This window comes from Tamandua tetradactyla, chromosome 6 (assembly GCF_023851605.1).
Source record: "Tamandua tetradactyla isolate mTamTet1 chromosome 6, mTamTet1.pri, whole genome shotgun sequence".
Taxonomy (NCBI): domain Eukaryota; kingdom Metazoa; phylum Chordata; class Mammalia; order Pilosa; family Myrmecophagidae; genus Tamandua; species Tamandua tetradactyla.
In genome coordinates, this window is record NC_135332.1 from 142,122,504 (window position 1) to 142,143,685 (window position 21,182).

At 40.4% G+C, this 21,182-nt stretch overlaps 1 protein-coding gene and 1 non-coding gene across 3 annotated transcripts in view; both read right to left on the reverse strand.

Moving 5' to 3' along the window:
- Positions 1-6,713: 6,713 nt before the first annotated feature.
- The window catches only part of NIPAL2 (NIPA like domain containing 2), a 96,957-nt gene continuing 82,488 nt past the window's right edge, over positions 6,714-21,182 (reverse strand). The window contains exons 7-11 of one of the 2 annotated variants that reach the window (XM_077167308.1): positions 18,119-18,254; positions 16,218-16,306; positions 14,143-14,206; positions 12,962-13,056; positions 6,714-9,445 (exon numbers count right to left, since the gene is read on the reverse strand). In XM_077167308.1, the coding sequence (XP_077023423.1) occupies positions 9,333-9,445; positions 12,962-13,056; positions 14,143-14,206; positions 16,218-16,306; positions 18,119-18,254 (497 nt within the window). In that variant the 3' untranslated portion in view covers positions 6,714-9,332. The remainder of the gene's footprint in view (positions 9,446-12,961; positions 13,057-14,142; positions 14,207-16,217; positions 16,307-18,118; positions 18,255-21,182) is intronic. The other variant, XM_077167309.1, reaches the window with a different exon arrangement.
- On the reverse strand, positions 12,271-12,332 carry LOC143689256 (U7 small nuclear RNA). The gene has a single exon (XR_013178705.1). It is a non-coding gene; the product is annotated as a U7 small nuclear RNA (small nuclear RNA).

A 21,182-nucleotide genomic window follows, 5' to 3' on the forward strand; every position in this document is an offset into this window, starting at 1 on the left:
ACAAAAATCAGTCAGGATGGTGAGGCTGTTCTTGTTGCTTTTGGACTGAGAAGACATGTTCAGCACGTGGGCCACAGGCGGGGCCCAACACCAATTTGTAGCAAAGACTGTCACCCCTGGCCTGCGCAGGGAGGGTTTGTTTCTTAGACCATTTCCCCAGACACGTTTGTCTTCCCTGTGTTTTAAGAAAGGACTTAAAGTTGCACGTGTCCTGCCAGGCCTGACTCCTTGGGCACCTCAGCTCGGGCTGTGTGAACAAATTTTTCCTGCCTTGTCACCTTGTGTCTTTGCCATTGGCCCTGGTCTCTTGTGCGCGTTATTCTGAAAGAGAACATGGAGTCCTCACGCCAGGCCTCTCACCCCCATTTTCCGCAGTCCTTTCACACCTGTGTCACCTACTCTCCTACTTCTCCCCTCTGAGGCCCAGCAGGCCAGGCAGAATGAGCTCTATTTTAGGAACAGGAAAGGTGCTTCTGGGATGGGCAAGCACCTGGCCATCTTGTCTCCCTCTAAATAGGGCTAGAAGAAGGAGATTGGCAAATTAACCCAACAAACCCCCACCCCCCCCAAACAAACTTGCACAGAACAAAAGGAAGGGAAATAGAGACATGGAAGGAAAAAAACCATCACATTTTTTGGTTTTCTTCTTTTGAGAGGTGCTTTCTGTCCAGATGTCCAGTGAAGCCCCTTGGCTGTACTGAGAATAAGCGGTGCTGAGTAAACAGGAAACACTGAGGAATCTATTTTTATTTGGTGCTGTCTTTACTTTCCCTTATTTCAGTGGAAAATGAGTCTGGATTCCACAAAGCTCCTTAGTGAACAACAAATATAACCAGAGGAGTTGCCAAGGCTGTCATTCCTCAGCAGTGGTTTGGACACGCTTCTTCTCTGCAGAGACCTTGGAAAGGCTCCGGGCCTCTGCCTGGGCAGGAAACAGGTGGTTTGCTTTAGAGCAGGCCTGTGGAACCTGCTGGTGTGGAGAGAGCTGAGCCCCGGGTGAGAGATTTCTGTCCCCCTCTGCAGAAGCTGTTTTCCCTCCAGGGTCTGGAGAGTTGGGGGTTTTTGACCTCACTCTTGCCTGAGACATCAGTCAGTCTCCTGAGCTGACACTCGGAGACTTCCATGCCAAAGGGAGCAGATGGTCATCCCGTACAAATCTCTGTATGACTGAGGGTGGAGCAGTGGGGCTCAACCAGAAGTTCCTAGTTTGGCCTGGGGCTGTGGCAAGAACCTGGGTGGCTGTGCACTTCTTTTTGGTTCATCTACCTGGTTTTGCCATAAGACCCTCCTGCTCAGGAGGGTTTGTTCAGTTTTGTTTGCTCAGATTTGTTTCCTTGGTGAAAGAGGTGTTTAAAGGACTTTGTTAGTTGTTGAGCTCTTCAGGTTTTTTCTTTGTGACTGGGAGTGATTGATCTTTCTCTCCATGTTGAAAAGGGCACACGGTATGCCTTCTGCTCCCCTTGATGTCCTATTTTCCTCGCCCCTCTCATTTAGCAGGTACCTCGGCCACCAGTGTATTACCACACATCAGGATCACTTCAGCTTTTAACATAACAAAATTATATTGCTCATTAAAGGTAAGACTAGGATCTGCTGGGGTTTTCTGGTAAATTTCTTGGGCTTGCCTTCTTCTGTCTCTTATCTGGGAGACCTGATATGGATCTTCTCATTGACTAGTTCTGCACTATAATTTGAATACATGCGAGAACGTTCTCCCTGGTTTACATGAAGCATTTTTCCACTGGGCTCATCCTTTCCCTTTACAATGCCAGCAGCCCCACCTAACTAATGTTTCCTGGAAACCCAAAGAGCCCTGTGAAAATCTAGTGCTTTTGGTGGCCAGGGCTGGAAACCTCTCCAGCCAGCTAAAGCAAGGGGGTTGGCTGTTATTGTAAGTCCATGGACCAAGGAAGATGAACTTCACAAACTTCGCCCACCACCCCAGAGTCTGAGACAACCCTCTAAGATGATCCAGTCTTTGAGGTTCTGAGTCTCTTGTGGTATCTTATTTCTCCTTCCTCTGACAACAGAATTCCTCACTCTGACATTTATATCTCTTAGCTTTTGTACTCTCATGATTCCTTCTTCCCTATAACTTCAATTTACTAAAAATCTTGGCCCTTCATGTCTCCTTCTACCTCAAGCCTTCTCCCTAGGAAACCTTCCGGCTTCAGCTCCCACTCCTAACTACTTAACTCTCTCCACATCTCCCAATTTAAATGCAGGGGAGTGAGGCTCTGATTGGTCCTGTGCATCCTTCTCTGGGCAGAGCTTTTTAGCCCAAGGTTAGCCCACGGCATTGTCCAGCCTACTTTTGGCTAAACTTGCAGCAGGGCCATCCTTGGTAATTTCTGGCAGGAGGTGATGGGTCACAAATGCTAAACTTGAATTCAATCATCATTTATTGAATGTTTATTAAGCCATCTAATATTGATTGTGACTGACTAAGGAAGATACAAGGGGAATGTCATTAAATTTTAGTAGACGAGTTTTTGAAGACACTGATTATGTCTTTAAGTCCACTCTGCACCCCCAGAAATGAATATAATGACATCATCTACCTACCAAGTCAAGCCCAAACTCTTAACCCTCACTAATAGCCTGTCATTCAAGGCCTTCTGACCAGCCTTTTTAGTCTTATCGAGTTGTCGTCTTTTTCACGTGACGTTCCCAAGCTTACCCTGAGCTATTCAGCTTCTCCTTTGCGTATGGGGCTTTCTCCCACTAAGTGCAAATTTTATGCATGTTTCAAAGACCAGCTCAATCTCTAATTCCTTTGAATTAGCCAAAAGTGACGTCTCTTTCCTCTGTGTTCCCAAGCCCTTCATAGTCTCTTAAGGCACTGTTGCCATTCTATCATGTGGTGTAGATACTTCTGCATACGTGGTAAGAGTGTGGGTCACAGAGTTAGATGGTAGGAGTATGAATCCCAGCTCTGCCACTTACCGAGTTCTAGTTTGCTATACACCAGAAATGGAACAGCTTTTAAAAAGGGAAATTTATTAAGTTGCTAGTTTATAGTTCTAAGGCCGTGATAATGTCCAAATTAAAGCAATCTATGAAAATGTCCAATCTAAGGTACCCAGGGAAAGATACCTTGGTTCAAGAAGTGCGATGAAATTCAGGGTTTCTCTCTCAACTGGAGAGGCACATGAAGAACATGGTGACATCTGCTAGCTTTCTCTTCAGGCTTCTTGTTTCATGAAGCTCCCCTAGGGGTGTTTTCCCACTTCATCTCCAAAGGTCTCTGGCTGTGTGGGCTCTCGTGGCTTTAAAGCTTTTTCCTAATTGGTTCCCTCTTAAAGGGTTCCAGTAAGCAATCCCACCTTGAATGGGTGGAGACACATCTCCATGGAAACAATCTAATTGAAAGTTACCACCCACAATTGAGTGGGTCACCTCTCCATGAGAACAATCAAAAAGCTACCACTCAGCAACACTGAATGAGGATTAAAGGACATGGCTTTTCTGGGGTCGATAAATTCAAATGGGCACACTAAGTGACCCAGATCAAATCACTTAATTCCTCGTACCAGAACCAGGACACAGTGAGGCATTTGGGGCAATTGCAGGCTTAGCACTCATGCTACCTGAGAGTGGGTGCTTCCTTATATTTGCACTGGAAGGCATCTCCCTTGCCTTATCCTAGTGCTGGCCTTGCTTCTTGACCTATTATTATTATTATTATTATTTAATGGTGAAAAATAACATATATAGAAAAAAGCAATAAATTTCAAAGCACACTGCAACATTTAGTTGTAGAAGAAATTTCAGAGTTTGGTATGGGTTACAATTCCACAGTTTTAGATTTTTCCTTCTAGCTGTTCCATGGCACTGGAGATTAAAATTAATGTTAATATAATGATTCAGCAATCATACTCAGTTGTTAAATCCTATTTTCTCTGTTAAAACCCCACCTTCACCTTTGATCTTTTTCCCACTCTTTAGGGGTATTTGGACTATGCCCATTCTAACGTTTCCATATTGGGAAATACTGTCAATCATATGGGATAAGGGGATGGAACTAGTTGATATTCTGGAGAGGCTGGTCCATTTGAGTTTCAGGACTTACCTGGCCTTGGAACCCATCTGAAATTTGTAGGTTTCTGGAGAGTAATCATAGTGCATGGAATCGAGTGCATAGAATCTCAGATAAAGCCCTAGGTGTTCTTTAGGGTTGGCAGGAATGGTTTTGGTTGGGGTTTGGAAAACCATGATAAGTAGCAACATCTAGCTGAAGTTTGTATAAGAGTAGCCTCCAGAGTAGCCTTTAAACTCTATTTGAACTCTTTCAGCCACAGATACCTTATTTGTTATAATTCTTTTCCCCCTTATGGTCTGGAAGGCATTGTGGATCCCATTGTGTCAGGGCCAGGCTCATTCCAGGGAGTCATATCCCACATTGCCAGGGAGACTTTCACCCCTGGGTGTCATGCCACATGTAGGGAGGAAGGTAATGATTTCACTGGCAGGGTTGGGCTTAGAGAGGGAGAGGTCACATCCAATCAGCAAAAGAGATCCTCTGGAATTAACACTTAGGAATAACTATAGGTAGGTTAAGCTTCTCTGCTATATAAATAAGCTTCACAAGAGCAAGGCTAAAGATCAAGGGCTTAGCCTATTGACTTGGGAGTCCCTAATGTTTGACACAGTATCAGGGATTTTCCACGTGGTAAAGTTTAATAGCTCTGTATTTTTCCTCCTGTCCCTCAGGGGACTTTGCCAATACTCTTTAATCATCTGCTCAACATTCTCTGGGATATGTCTGAGTGTATGTTAAGCTATACAGAATTACGAGCCCTCATTCCCATTCGGGGCTCCATGTGTTTGGGTTGTTTAAATGATCTGTCCATACCAGTTGAGTTAGAGTATGTGCTACAGAAAATTTAGGTCCTGGACACAAAAAAGCCTCTCTTTCTTTGGTCTCAAAGAGTAGGTGAAATTCTAAAATACAGCAATGTCTTCCTTACCTCCAGACCTGGTTTTTCTATCTGTAAAGTAGGGACAAAGTCTTCCCCGATAGAGAAATTGTAAGGATTAAATGAGTAATACAAGTAAAAGGTACACAGCAGTGCCTGGCACTATCGAGAAAAAGCTTGATAAGTAATAGATGTTATTTCTCTGACCAAACAGCAAGCTTCTGAAGAGTTGATTGTCAAGTCGAATTCATTTTTGTTTTCCTGATATTTTTACACATATTTCATCAAAAATAGGTGATCAATTATGCTTGAGTGCATTAATGAATGTTTTCTAAGTGAGAGGCATGTGTAAATGGGTAATTAGTCTATAATCAGGCAAGTGACTCAAGCTTCAAGTTCCCGGATCAAAAGTTCTTGAGCTGATCCATCTCCTTGTTCATGCTTAGTGTTTAGGCTTAGGTGAGGGGCTTTGGACAGAGTGAATAGAGCCCAAGCCTCAGAAAATTGCTGAGGCTGGTTTTCAAATTAGAACCATGAAGGAAAGGCTCAACCAGTGGGATGCATGCACACCAGAAGGATTAGCTCGTTTCTGGATAAGAGCAGCACAAATGTGTAAAGTGGCTTTCGTCCATTCGTGCCGGCCTGTCGGGGATGCACAGGCTCATTTTCAGTTACACACTTGCCAGCTCCCTGGGAAGGAGATTCTTTCCTGGAACACGAAGACCATCTTGCATCTTGCCTGGAATGCCATGAAACTTTTGGCAGCACTTGGCCCAGCTGGATGCACCCCGAAACACCACATTCATTTGATATTGGGATTGATATTCCTCCTTTACATTGTGGTTGGGACTCATTAACTCTTAATAAGGAGTGACACTGGAGGAAGGGTTTCCTCCCTCTTCAGTAAAAAAAAAAAAAAAAAAAAAGTTTCCTTGGATAGGCCACCGCTCCTGTAACTGATTTGTTCTCCTGGCACAGGACAGCATGCTGTGTGGTACCCTGAGGCTGGTGAGAAAGGGGGCAGACTCAAGCATTCCTGGGTGGGAAGGCTCAACCCTGCATTTACCACAACTGCTAAAACACTGTGTTTAATAGCCCAAGACTGGTCTATATTTGAATGGAAACTGTATGTGTGGAATTTTATTTTTCTTTACTTCAAGATAGCCCTAATAAGAGACAGACTGCTGATGAATCTAACGATTAGAGCAGCCTGTAAATTCCCCACATAATCACATTGGGTTCAATTCTGAGATCTTGTTCTAAAAGTTCAAACTGTGCGGTGTTTATCTAATGTCCTCACTGAAGTGCTCCTCTTTGCTGGTGCCAGACATGTGCATGTGGCCTGCAGTTGCCCAGTTCAAGGATTGTCTCTATAGCCAGTCATGGACTTGGAGTAAAGCAGGCTGGAAGAGCATTGGCAAGGTCCATTTTTCTAACTGCTACATTTAAGTCCATCATCTCACCATGAAATTGGCCAGCCCCAGGAAGCGTTTGGTGTGGTCCAAGTGTGTACAGCCACTGTTCCTGGAGGAGCTGTGCTTGGAGCCAGGGGAACAAAGAGGACTCGGCTTCAGGTAACCTGGCTCAACATTTATGTCCATTAGAGTCACATCCACCATTGCACCCGCTTCTTTTGGAGCCAAACTTTCATATTATCACCATTACTCATTAATAGCACCAAAATTTCACTAATGTATGAAATTTGTCTTTTCCCTTTCTTTCTCTGCCACAGGATAGACTCTTCTGGAGCCCGTGGGGGTGGGGTGGTAAGTGAGTTGAAGAATGCATTCTGAGTCACTTTTCAAGACATTTTTTATTGCATTTTTCCCGAGTGATTCCGGTAACAAAAGTATGATGTTATAGGGCACACAAACATTTAAACTGAAAACAATCAGATGGTAAAGACTTCCACTTTAATCTACTACATGAGAGTGAACTCATTTCCAAAGCTATTATCAGCTTTGAGTATGGGATCACAGAGGCTCCTCTAGTGTTGTTAGTAGTGTTCAAAAAAAGAACCACTGCCTTCAAAAGAGAAAAACTTAGGCACCGACAATGAACTCATCACTTCTGTTTATATCTTATATAAATAAAAATACCCTGATATAAATATCAAGATAGTTTCCATAGTATCTGTTTTTTATCATGAACCATGAGAATTACTTTTTAAACTCTTGAGTGTCTAAGAAACAGGAAAGAGGCTGCACAGAGAAGCAGAAAAGCCTCATCCAGGGGCCAGCAAATTACAGTATGTGAACTGGTGACCTGTTTTTGTAAATAAAACTGTATTGGAAAACAGCCATGCTCATTCATTTACATATTGTCGAGGGCCACTATTGACCCACAATGGCTGAACTGAGTGGCTGTGACAAAGACTGCGGCTCTTTGAGTTTACATAAAAAATTGCCCACCCCTGGTCCAGATAAATTGATGAACCAAGTGCCAACTCACAATGTCAAGAGAAGCACTGGGTTGGCTTTGGTTCTTTCCATGTATTGCACAATTTTTGACATCATATGAGCTAGTACAACTAAAACTCCTGCTCACCTTAGTTCTGTGCAGCAATATGGAAAGTAAAATTAGGTCTGAGTATATTTCATGTGTTACCTGGACTTCTATAGCTTTGCTTGATTGCTCAAATGTGCAGAAGTCAATGCCGTTTCTTGAAACTTTATTGTAGTGGCTAAAGTACTGGCATCATGCTTGTGTCTGTGCAAAATTCTACAATGCTCAAAACCACGTGCTATAGCTATAAATGTAGTCATACTTCAAGTAAAACTCTTCTGTCTACTTATTTTCCCAATCTTTGGAACCAGTTCCTAGTGTCACCAGAAATCTGTAGCTTAAGGCACCAGACCTATTTCTTTGCTGAGCCTCCCCAGTGCCAACATGCCGGACCAATTCACTAAAACATGCCACAAAGTTATATGACTGTTTTATCTGAATTAATGGAACACCCTCCACAATGGTAGGGGTTGTTACTAGGGGGTCAGCAGCCAGACACAGGCTCTGGGTTATTTTTCATACATTGCTGAGAGATTCAAATATCTCCTTTGTGGCCAGGGATGGCTGGGTCGATCGGGACAAAGAACAAAGTTGGAAGGCCTAAAACAGTGAAGATTAGAGCCTCAATAGCTCTAAGTTAGACAGTCTATACAGATGCAAGACACTTGGCTGGAATAACATTAGACTGACATGTCAGAAGTGACTGGAAGCTTTTGAAACGTCGTTAAGGATAGGGCTGATTATTTGATGTTGGTTACAATGGAGACAACTCTTTTCTCCTCAGTTAAATATTAGGTAGAGCATAAATAACAGGATGACGCATTCTATCTGCAATGTGTCTTAGAACCCATGTGATTCAATTGTAGTAGAAAAGCTGTTCAGGGCATGGGGTTCTTGGGCTCAGGTCTGTCCACCTGGCTGTGTTCTATGCCCACGGATTTAAACAGCTGCAATCAAGCTCTCTAATCAAACTTGACTTTTTACCTAGAAGAACTGATAAAGCTTGAGATAATGACTTGGGGGGAAAATAGTGTGTAGTGAGAATAACACTAAGGCTTTGAATGTGATTTCTGGGACTTGTGTTGAAAGTTAAGTCATATAAACCCATTTGATAAATTATAAGATCCATAACATATAAGGACATAGAATATGAAGCATTTCTTTGGTTTCAATTCAACTGTAATAGGATCTTGCAACTGGAGAAAACACTATCATTCTATATTTTTATTTAAAAAAACATTGGTACTACTTTTCCCCCCCTTTTTAAGCTTAAAAGGTCCACCAGCCAAGGTCTTTTAGTTTTGATATGCACCATCTATAGAATGCCACTTGTAAATTCGAATTTTAAAAAAGTCTGAATTTTCAAGGGACGATTATCACAGGGTTAGTTTCCACAAAAGACGATTTGCCATTCTAGTTTAGGAATAGGAAGGTGCCATTTTTATGGGGAGCCTCCTAAAGGTGTCCTAGGAAAAAGGAATGTTCTCAAGCATTTTCTTCCGAGAGTAAGACTGTGGGGCTAAGGGTTTCCTCAAAGAAAAGCAAAATGACAGTACAAACCACATCTAGGGAAAAACCACCTATACATGCTAGGCCACCTCGCCAATGCCCACATTTGTGCGGCATTCCTGAGCAGGCAGCCAGGCTCTAGTTAAGATCTAGCTAGGAAGACGGTCCCTGGGGAGAGGCTCAGGGTGTGGGGAGCACTTCACATCACATTCCATGAAAACGTTAGACTGTCAAAGCTTAGCAAGGCCTTGATTGTCCAGAGACAGTGAGGCGGGGTAAAGGACTGAAACGAAAGCTAGCACATGTCAGCATAAAATAGCTGCTGACACAAATTGAACATGTGCAATTTTTTAAAAAGGTGGTATCGGATAACAGGCCAACAGCCGCCCCCTCGGCATTTTAGACCTCTTTCTTCTCCCCACTTTGGCTGTTTGTTGAGTCACTTCCATCAGGCAAAGTTCCATAGGATAAGCCATTTGAATCTGGCTGTATTTTGTCCAACATTTGTTTCCCTGTGGAGATAATAATCATAAAAAAAATCTTTTGAGCTCTTACAGAAGAATAAGTCCTAATAATTTCCCCTCAATCTAGGCCACATTTTCTTTCTTTCTTTCTTTTTTTTTAATACTATGTATTAAAAACAGAATACACAGTAAACAGAAGAGATGTCAAGGAAGAAAAGGCTCTCTGAACTTCAGGTCTTTTAAAATGTGCTCATATACTGCCCATAAGAGAGAGCACTGTCTCCTACCCCAAAGGTATGGGAAACACGTTGGGTCAGTCAGATTAGCATGAAGCATTCACGCAACTCCAAACCTTTCTCCCCATCTTCCTTACCATATTTAGTCTAATATATATGACAAACTGAAAAATAGGCTTTAATAATGGCTTCTAAAGCTGCTATTGATCTTGGCTCTATGAAATGAAATACAGGGTTAAAAATAATTAAAGTTCATTTTCTACCAAAGAATCTTTGACAATACAAGTCATCTATAAAGCAAATCCTTGCCAGGAATGCTCTTGGCTGGTAAGATGGCTTGATGGGAAAGACCACACAGAATCCATTTCATAGAGCTGTATTTTCTCAGCCTTAGGGACAAGGGTTTAATGGGTATTGCCTCAAGGCCTTTGTCCTAATGGAGTGGCGCAGGAAACTGTGAGAACATCTCCACTCTTGTTTGGAAACCTGTAGGGTCACCTCAAGTGCCTCACAAAGCTGGAGAGTGTTGAGTATGGGTGGATGGGGAGGAGGTGAGGACAGAGCAGACTGTTTCCTTTGTCCTGGACTTTGCTTCTGCTGTCTAAGTGACTAAAGTGAGTTATTTCTCAGTGTAAGTGAGAACTGGAAGGACGATATGTGATAAACCTGGATGCATGAGGTGAGGAGGAGGAGAAGCAGCTACCCAGGTGCTGGTCATTCTTGGCAACGCAGCACACAAGCCCCTTCCTCCCCAGGAATGACGGGCGCCTGCAGCTGAACCTTCTACCCTTAGAGGTTCTTTCACTGGTTCCCCTCGTTGTGGGAATTTACTGCTGGTAGCTATTCCTCACTCTATTTTCTAGCCTTTTCCAAGATTAAGGAAACCCAAAAAGAAAATCCCTGAACAAACAAAACATGGTCAGTGTCCTGTGAAACACTAACATTCAATAAATGATTTTTAACATTTACAGTTAAAACACCACCTTGGCATGTCTACACACTTAGGTTGGATTGTACGATGTGTGAATAAAACTGTATAAAAATGAACAGAGAGAAACAAGTGCTAGAGAAAATGTGGAGAAAAAGATGTACTTATTCACTGTCCATAGAAACTGAGAGGTACAGCTCCTTGAAGGTGTACTTGGTGAAGGTACACCAAGTGTGGTGGTTCCACAGGAGGCTAGGGGTGGGGTTGCCATATGATCCTGAAACCTCATTGCTCAGTATACACCTGGAGGAACTGAGGGTGGGGATATGAATAGACATTTGCACACTGGTGTTTATGGCAGAAGTGTTCTTGATTCACAAAGGATGATTCCCAATGGATGGAGGTGGCCTAAGGGTACAACCACTGAGGACTGGAAGGGGGAACTGTGGTATATACATACAACTTGGACTACTGAGCAACCACAAGAAGTAATGCAGTTGTGAGGCATGAAACTAGGTGAATGAACCTTAAGGACTGTATGTGGAATGAAATGTCAGGAACAAAAGACAAATATTATCATGCCTCACTCAGTGAACTGACATCAAGAGCATGGGTTATCAGGCTGGGGCCTATTGTAAAAGGTCCTAGACTGTAAGTTCTTTCAGCAGTCGCATATATTCAGGAGGTGTAACTGTTTTTTCTAAATTTTGAGATATTGAGTTGTTTGTATATAACCTGGTCATTTCCAGAAACTTAGGGTATTTATGTGACACCTGAGACTCAGAGTTAGAGCTCTGAAGCAATGAAAGTCAGCAGTACAGGAACTGTTTAAAAAGTTGAAAAAGTGATCAGACTTCAAGTAGAGATATGAATGAAGCTGATCTGGATAGGACTGGGGTAGTTCAGAATACAGGGCAAAGGATGATATTGTCCATATTTCAAAACTTTAACTTCTGCATGAGACCAAAGGGAGAGATGCTTATTTGATGCTAAATTTATATTTTAGGTAGCACATTATCTAATTTAACTTGTTTGGTCAGTTTAGTCGAACACCATAAGTACATGGAATCTTGAATAGGGCCTGAGATCTTGTTGGTTTGTACAGGTTAGTATGATGCCCTTATATATTCCAGAGTAATTTGTGCAGTGAATAAAGAAATATTTGCAAATACCCTTAGGAGACTGAGGAGAAAGGTGGAAATACTCAACTTCCCCATTTGAAGAATTTCAGATATTTTCATAAGCAGTGGGGGCAACCAAATCAATAGGCTTAGCCTTTGATCATGGGGTTCGCCCCTATGAAACTTATTCCTGCAAAGGATAGGCTAAGCCTATTCAAAATTAGGCCTAAGAGTCACCCCCAGAGAACCTCTTTTGTTGCTCAGATGTGGCCTCTCTCTCTAAGCCAACTTGGCAGGTGAACTCACTGTCCTGCCCTCTCTGTGGGACATGACTCCCAAAGGTGCAAATCTCCCTGGCAACGTGGGACAGAACTCCTGGGATTCACTGGGACCCAGCATCATGTGACTGAGAAAGCTTTCTTGACAAAAAAGGGGAAGAGAGAAATGAAATCAAATAAAGTTTCAGTGGCTGAGAGATTGCAAACAGAATCCAGAGGTTATCCAGGAGGTTATGCCTATGCATTGTATAGATAACCCCCCCTTTTTTTCCCCTTTAAACCTAACTGTATTATTTTAAACAATAAAAATGAGGGTTTTCTGGCTAAAGCCAGAAAACCTGCTAGACAAATTCTAAAAGAGCTGCAACACTAGATATCCCTTTTTAATTTATGGTGTATTAGAGTGGCTAGAGGGAAGTACCTGAAACTTTAGAGCTGTGTCCAGTAGCCTTGATTCTTGAAACGATAATACAACTTTTCAAGATATATAGCTTTTATAATGTTACTGTGATTATGAAAACCCTGTGTCTGATGCTCCTTTTATGCAGGGTATGGACAGATGAGTAAAAAAATGTGGATAAAAAGTAAATAAATAATAGGGGGGATAAGGTAAAATAAATTGGGTAGATTGCCATTCTAGTGGTCAATGAGAAGGAGGTGTAAGGGGTATGGGATGTATAAGAGTTTTCTTTTTTCTTTTTATTTCTTTTTCAGGAGTGATGCAAATGTTCTAAAAATGATCATGGTGATGAATACACAACTATGGGATGATATTGTGAGCCACTGATTGTACACCACGTATAGATTTTATGTGTGTGAAGATGTGCCAATAAAAATATTTTAAAAAACAAACAAAAAAACACTACCTCTGATTTCATCATTAAATATAAGTTTTTTGAGGGTAAGGATTACATTTCTAATGAATACCCAAAACAATACCCATAATTATTAATTTATAAGGGTAAAACTCTCTATGACAAATGAAAGAATTATAATTTTACCAGGAATATTTCCAAAAGCAATGTAAGACTGTTGCAGATGTTCTTTTTCTCGATTTCTTGTGACCAACAGTACTCCAAGGAATGACAGGAAACACCTGTAAGAACGGTACTAATAATGAATACAAGAACACCAAAGCAGCTCATGGTATGAAATAACTGAGCTCCATATTTTACATGATGATATAAATTCCATTGGTTTTGTTCATCCTGTTTCTCATGGTAAGCTGCCTAGAACTTGTCTTAATTGCTGCAGCCAATAATGCTTGCACCCAGAACCAAGATTTGGACGGTTTCCATAAATCTCTGCTCCATGTTTTTACCATCTGGAGGCTAATTCAGGCTCTAAACCATTTGGGCAGACACGAGGTCTCATTTCCTATCCAGTCATGGCCAGACCCATTACTGGCATGCAACGCGAGCGAAAAAATAATTTATTCTTTAATTTTCTAAGAAATTTAGTTGTCCTTGCCATAAGAGAAGTCATAGTTTCCAGACCCAAAAGCTCGACCTCACCCAAATATTTTATGAAATTGAGTTTTCAGATGGATGGTCTAATCTCAAGTTTGCATAACAATGGTCGTGGTGGCTACCAAATCAAGAAGCAGCTAAGCATTAAGCAAACGCCACATGGAGCCAACGGAAGCCTCTGTGCACTGATGATAGTCTGTAAAAGTTGTGCTCTCTGTTTGCAAGCAGTGCTGGTGATGGTGTCCACCAAATCTCTAGGAGGCTTCAAGTTGGGCACTGTGACATAAGAAAGGGTCGCTACCAACCCAATGTTATTAGGTCCAAAGCTGGGAGCTGCTCCAGTCTTGGCCTTTCATTCTGGGTGATCCTAGCAGCATGTGTAGTCCTCTGATTGACTTGAAATCTAACCTAGAGCTTCTCAGGGTGGGGAAGGCCTGACAGAGTACAAAAAAGTGATGATAAAACTACAAGGGCCAGTTGATACATCATGACTTTGGCTGGAACCCCCAATGTTTCAGAACCTTCAGAGAGATACCTAAATCAAAGGCACTGAGAGCTGTGTGGGGTGTAAAGTTGAAAAATATGTTTCTTTTAGGAGCTCAGGAAATTGATGTTTCTTATATTCCAATTTTCTACAGCTCAGATACAATGCCAAAAGTCCCATATAAAAGTAATAGAATTTCACATACCTTACCTCTTAGACATTTACTCACCCAAAAAGATATATGACTATAGTCAGAAAAGCTGCACCAAAGAATTCCTGATAAAATATGATACCTATAATAGGAATAGAAGACAAAATTAATTTTAGAATAAGAATACACATTGCTCTTAAAATTATGTTAATATATTATTTTTTTCTAAATATAATCACCCTTCAAACGTATGACTAATAGTTTAGTTTTAAAAAATATAAATGTCATACTTGCATTCTCAATTATTCAAAAAAGCACACAAATTTATAGAGCGTATATAATGGAAGTATCATTGTTATCATGAAGTCAACGTAATTATCATAACTTCTGGAAACAGAATTTGCCCCAATGAAACATGGAAGAAAACAAAACTCTAACGGCCATTTCTCACCTACAGAAATAGACCAGAGGTCAGCAAACTAAGCTGAGAGCCTAGGTGGACTCTGGGTACTTTGGCATGGCCCATCTACCTCTGGCCAGCTGCCACCACTAAGCAGCCTCTCTGTAGCCTGGTGGACTGGCCACCTGCCTACTCAGATGGTACGGTCCCCAGAAGACACTCTAGCAATTGAAGTTACCACCGCTCCATTTCCCACTGCTGACCCCTCTCCCATCTCCTTCTTTTGGTCTCCCTTCTAAGTGAAAGAAAAACATGGCTGCATCATCTGCTCTGATGGGCTTTTCTCCTCTCCCTGTTGGTTTCAAAGATTTCTCCTTGCTCCAAAGCTCCTACACCTTCTTAGTGTTTTTATTAAATAATATGGCTTTAAATTATATAATCACCCAGAATTCATATTTTATGTGTGAAGCGTTAGCCTTGCTAGTCAAAGCCTATTTACTGAGAATCTCCTATGTGCCAGCCACTGTTTCAGGTGCTGGAGATAACATGGTGAGCAAGACAGAGTTCTGTTCTCAAGAGCTTTCTTAATATGAAGATTATCTCCTCATCTAGAGAATACATTTCTTATAGGAAGAAGCCATGCCAATTCTAATGAACATCTGTCAAATGATGAATGTTTCTGAAGCATTTTTCATGTTATTACATACTTCCCATAATCATTATTTTAAAGTTTTCATGGTCTATTAAACTGATACATCATTGCATCATAATATTTATCTCTCTACAAGGCATTTTAAGTTTTTGTTAATGTTGTTTTTGTTACAGCATGTAGCAATGAGCTTCTTTGTATATATTTTTTCCTATGTTTTAGGATTTTTTGTTCTTGTTAGAATGGATTTCCGGAAGTAGAATTTCTGTTCCCTAAGTGCCCCACAATACACTAACCTTCATTGGTAAATGAACTCCCAAGTTAAAGTGGTGAGTATATCAAATAAACTAATAAAATAGGACACATCACTAACAAATTTAGATATGATATACTTAAGCCTACTATATTTTTGTTTGGACCAAGTTTCAAATTTATATTTTTTGTTTAATACTATTGTGTCTGTCATATTTTATTTAAAAATGATCCATAAAAATAAAAGATCTGCAATAAAAATAATAATAAAAAAATCTAAAAATAGAGACCAGAACAGGGGAGTTAAGTTTCTGTTCTCATCTGTCTGGCCCTCCCTGGAGCACTGACTCTCGCTTTGGGCCCCACTCTCTGATAAGGCTGATGAGAGACATTCAGGGGAGAGAGTTAATGGAATTGGGGATGTTTGGCCCAGAGGCAAGACTTAAGAGGACCATGACAGCTGTTTTCATTATCAGAAGGGCTGGCATGGGAAAGATTCCAGAAAGCAGAACCAAGATAAGCATTTTGAATTCACGGGGAAGATAATTTCAGCTCTAATATAAAGGAAACACTTTCTAATAATTAGAGCTCTCCATATAATTAGAGTGATCCAAAAGGGGAGTGAGCTGTCTCGGGAGGCAGTGAGTACTGGGGAGTGTTCACACAAAGTAGAATAACTCTCCTAGAGGATGCTATGGAGGAAATTCAGTTACTGGATGGAGTCTAGAGTGATAAGCCTAGATTACAATTCCTTATAATCCAAAGATTCCTTGATTCTCTCATTTATAGTGAGGGAAACTTTGTGTTTATTTTGGGAGTGGAATCACCTATGTATAGGAAACCACAACATACCTGCAATAATGGCACTGGTTGTGAAGAAAACATGGTTAACTGGCACCACTGTCGTCGTATTGTACAGGTTTGTGGCTTGGTTCAGGAACCTAGAGTAGAAAGCACTGGCTGAATCTCTGGCTTTAAGAGAAACTCAGCTATAAGTTAGCAATAACCTCAAGAAATGCATGTTCTTTAGCTACAACTACAAAGAGAAAGGAAGTGCAGTAAAAGGGCATTTCCAATCAGCAGTCATAGCTTATATGCATCTGATGTATGAGATCAGATGTCAGGTTTTATGGTCTGTTTAAACCAACAACAGTAACAATGAAAAGCAATTAATCATATTCTGAGGCCACAGAAGTTTGAGTTGGAAGCAATTCAAGCTGCTGGACCAGTACCACACTGGGGCTGAGTCATTAGGATATACCCTAGAATCTGTTAAATATATCTGGGGAATAGTATAGCTATCCACTGACATGCCACGTGCCAAGAAAGAAGATGGAGAAGTTAAGGAATGTTTAATGTTTCAAAAACAATAGTGGGTGCTCCAGCTGCAGAGCACATGTGAGGAGCTCAGCTTCTCACTTACTTTGCCACCAACATGAATCCAGGTTGCCGCAGCCTGGGCTGTGCTGTCCTGTGGGGGGCTGTGTTTAGTTCTTATCCCAGAGCAATTGAAAAAAAATCTTTGTAAGTAGAGCCCAGGAGTGTGCATGTGTGAGAGTGTGTGTGTGTGTCTGTGTACACATACACATAGTTATATACACATATATGTAGACTCTGTCTCTACAGACCAACCTCCTCCGGAGATTTTAATGGGTTGAGAACCACAGCTCTATAGTGTGAGGGATGCAGGGACTGGAAGGGTGATGGGAATCTAGTTTCCTTTCAATTATGTCTTCCTTTGAAATTCATACAGCATAGTATAATGATCCTAATCACTAAATCCAAAAGATAAAGTGCTGTATCAATTCAGGAGAATAAATAGACAAGAAACAAAGTATCAAGATTCAAGTATTAGAAACACACTAAATTCTATAAGGATTTACAAATAACAGGGACAAACATTGTGCTTCTCCAGTAACTCTCCACAGACCTTGTTAACAGGGCTTGCACGTATCCAATAACAACTAGACTTTATTTCTAGCATCTGTGGAAGGAACCACTCTCTTTCTGAGTTTGGGCTTTGAATTCCTAGCTGGTGGTGGGATGATGCTTTTGCATAGCATTTTAGGGTGAACACAAAACTTACAAGTGATTCAAGAAAGTGTAGCAGGCAAAGACATAATCACAATGTGAAATGGAGGGGAAATGATTAGAGTAGATGGAGAAGTGGGAGAGCGAAGTAGAAATTAAAAATGTTCCATATCACCACTATTAGGCCCCAAGAGAAACCTGAAACAATCACTCTGCAATCCCATGGGTACAAAGAAAATTCTGGCCAAAGATGCAAAGTTCTGGGGAAAGGATTCCCCTCCCAGCCAAATGTCTGGTTTTGTCCCTCTCTGGGCAATTAATGAGCATGAGCTAAGAAACGAAGGTGAAGGGTTCATGTATTTCCTATATTTAGAATGAAATCCTGGATGTGGACCTGCCCCTTTGATTTATTGCTAATGACAACCTGTGTACGATGAATATTAATTACAAGCAGAAGAGCATCAGGAAAGTATCAAAGTGCACTTAGCTGGATTATGGCTGCACTTTAGAACTCAAAAGACATGAGGGCGATGCTTAGTAAAAACTCATTATTGAATGGGAAGGATGAAGCAAAGCATGTTGGCTGAGGATCAGCTGTAGACCCTTCACTCTAAGAAATCAGTTGAATCTAATTTTAATTATCATCTGCAGCCAATAAAGATTAATGCTCAGAGAAGCACAGGAATGTTGAAAGATTAGTGAATATGTAGAAGCTAACTTACTTGACTTGGAAAACACAAGATGCTATCATGATGATAAACATGATATAGAAGATGGGATAAGTTAGTTGCATTCTATCCGTCACAGAAAAAGTGATCATGCCTGACACTGCCTTTACTGAAATAACAGTCAGTGAGGCTGAAAAAGAAAAGAAAACAAGACAAAACACAAATAAAATACATATTTGAGATAGAATTATAATAAGTATCTTAAGTTAACATGGTAGAGTAGCAAATATGCCAATTGGCTTGAATAATGAAAACTGTTGCATGAGGTGTGGAGAGGTGACGTTAAACGAGAAGCTGCCCCTTTGCTCAAGCTATACTGGACTTCAAATTTGCTTAAATCTGCCAAAGATCTGCTGTGTGACTGAGTGCTTTTTATCTTTGGAGCAAGATGCTTACTTTCTAGCCCCACGGTTGAAAAGATGGTGTCGAAGTTATAATACTAGTAAATGGAAAATGGGAAAGCAATGAAAGGAGGGGATAGGAAAAGCCAAGTTGTCCGAATGACATTAATGGGAAAATAAGTATTAAGCTCTACTGAAAAATTTTAAAGCCAAATAAATGGGAAGAATGGAAACTGAAAATCGATTCACTCCTTGTGAATCTTAGTTTACTAAGAGTTGTACTAAGCCTTTGTCTGAACCCTTTTGTTACTAAATGTTTCATTACACTTTTTTTCACATGGTCCCTGATGGGAAGGAAGCAGGCCTAGAGCTGAGTATTCATTTCTCAGAGTCAACCATAGAAATCTAAGATTTGCATAAGCAAAGTCTATCTATTTTTTATGCTAAAGAGATACCTATCTCTACGAGAACAAATTTTTCATAGGTTCCAAATAGCAATGAAGAAAAAGTGACATGATAAAGTCATAACAATATTAAAGCAATGAAGAGTTTCCTGGTAACATTATGTTTCTGGAGGAGGAAGATGGTGTTTTCTTTTTGCTTTAGGTTCCTTGAAGTTACTGTTGCATATAATTCCATAATTTAGCTGAAACCCACAGAAAGTTAAAAATAAATTTCTCATGAAATCAAATAATTATAAGTCAAAGGCAATAAATATGAAAGAGAAAACTCCCTTTGTTGCTATGGATTACCTGGTCATAATATGGCTCAGTTTTACTCCTTTTGAATAACATTTGAAAAGGTATTGTTTTTCTTTTTATATATACAAAAAAGGAATATGTCAACCAGTAAGAATCTCCCATAATTTCCTTTTCCAAAAACTGAAAAATATATTTTAACTTGTAGGTTCTAGGCATTTTTTCTCAGTTAAAAATCATAATTAATAGAGATGACAAGGTGAAAAATTCTAAATTAAAGCTCCTAAATTAATAAGGAGGCCTCTCTTCATCTTGAAATATCTTTTGAGCTGATCCTTTTACATATTTTCTGTTGATTATGACATTTGTCATATTTTAGTTACTCTAGGGATTTTAAATATCTATAGAGATCCGTGTCACCTGATGGCTTAGGTCTGTGAGGTTAGCTATTGAGGTACATTTATTTTCTCCTAAAGACTTTGCCTGGAATTAGAGCACATGTGCTTATGGTCTTGTGGGTTGAATAGTCACGTTTCCCAAAGTCATAACTAACGGAGAGAAGGAGTTGAACATACCGTTCCATTAGACTCAGAACCTCACAGGATTGCAAAAGATCTTAAAGGTTTTCTAATTTAACCACTATCTGATGTTCAATTACACTTAAACACAAAACAAAAGCAAAACTGGGATTCTTTATTAAACAGCTAAAGAAACTAACAATTGCTATAGCTAATCATTATATTTTCAAAGTATGCACAATCACCAGCTGATTAATCACTATGTATTGTAACTCTGAAAGTTATTTCTAGGCTGGAGTAGAGCACTGCCAAGTTTTTTTTTGGGGCGGGGGGAGGGTGATGGTGGTTGATGAGCATACATGGAAATACAAAATTGTAATGCAGTAATTCAGTGTCATTCCAATGCTATCTATATATATATAGATAGTAAATACTTAACTATGCACAGAGAAAAGGCTAGAAGAAACTAAAAATACTGGAATTATGAATAACCTTTAAACTCATTTTATTAAAGTACAAAAGTGCATATGTCCATTTAAGAACATTTGGAAAACGCAAAAAAGCCTGGAAAGAAAAAATTAAAACACCTGCAATCTCAACTTTCTTTTCCCCAAATCATTTTTAACATTTTGACATATTTCTTTTTAGTTGTTTTTCTATTTCTAAGTGTATATATATATATATATATTCACAATGTGTAAATTATACAAAATACACTACTTAGGAACCTATTTTTCATTGCCATTAAGTATGCTCCTAAAGCATGATTTTTATTGACTGTATAATAGGCCTCTGTATGACTGAATACTTCATTTTGGCAATTCCCTATTTTTTTATGCTTAGATTGTACCCAACTTCCTGCTATTAAAAATGAGGCTGTGGGGGAAGACAGTGGAGTAGGGAGCTACCGGATTCATCCCTCCCACAAAAACAATTAATGGACAGTCTGAAACAATTGTTCTGGGGCTCTGGAGGTCAGGGAGCACTGCACAGCATCCAGAGAGGAGCAGAACAAAGAGACTGAGAAACTGCAGTAAAAAACTGTAACTCGCTCTGTGGCAGTTGCCAGTGTCTCTTCCCCATTCTCGAGGGGGCCGCCTTGGTCCAGTTGCTGGCTGGCTGCTGTGGACAGAGAGATGTAGAAGCCCTCTTCCCCAAGAATGGGGTGAGGCACGGCCAAGCACAGATCACAGGTTTTCCAATTTTATTTATTTGTATGGGCAGGCACCAGGAATCAAACCCCAGGTCTCTGGTATGGCAGGCGAGAACTCTCCCACAGAGCCACTGTTGCACTGCCCTGATCACAGTTTTTGATAGGTGAATTCATACTGCTGGGTCCTGGCTCTGAAGTGCTGTTTTAGCCTGCTGCTGACAGGGACCACTGTGGCCATGGCTTCTCATCAGAAATTGTGGAGGACAGAAGCCAGTGGTATGATGTATACAGCCTTTATAGTAGTAACATCAAATGATAATGAGTTAAATTCCCCAATTAAAAGACTCA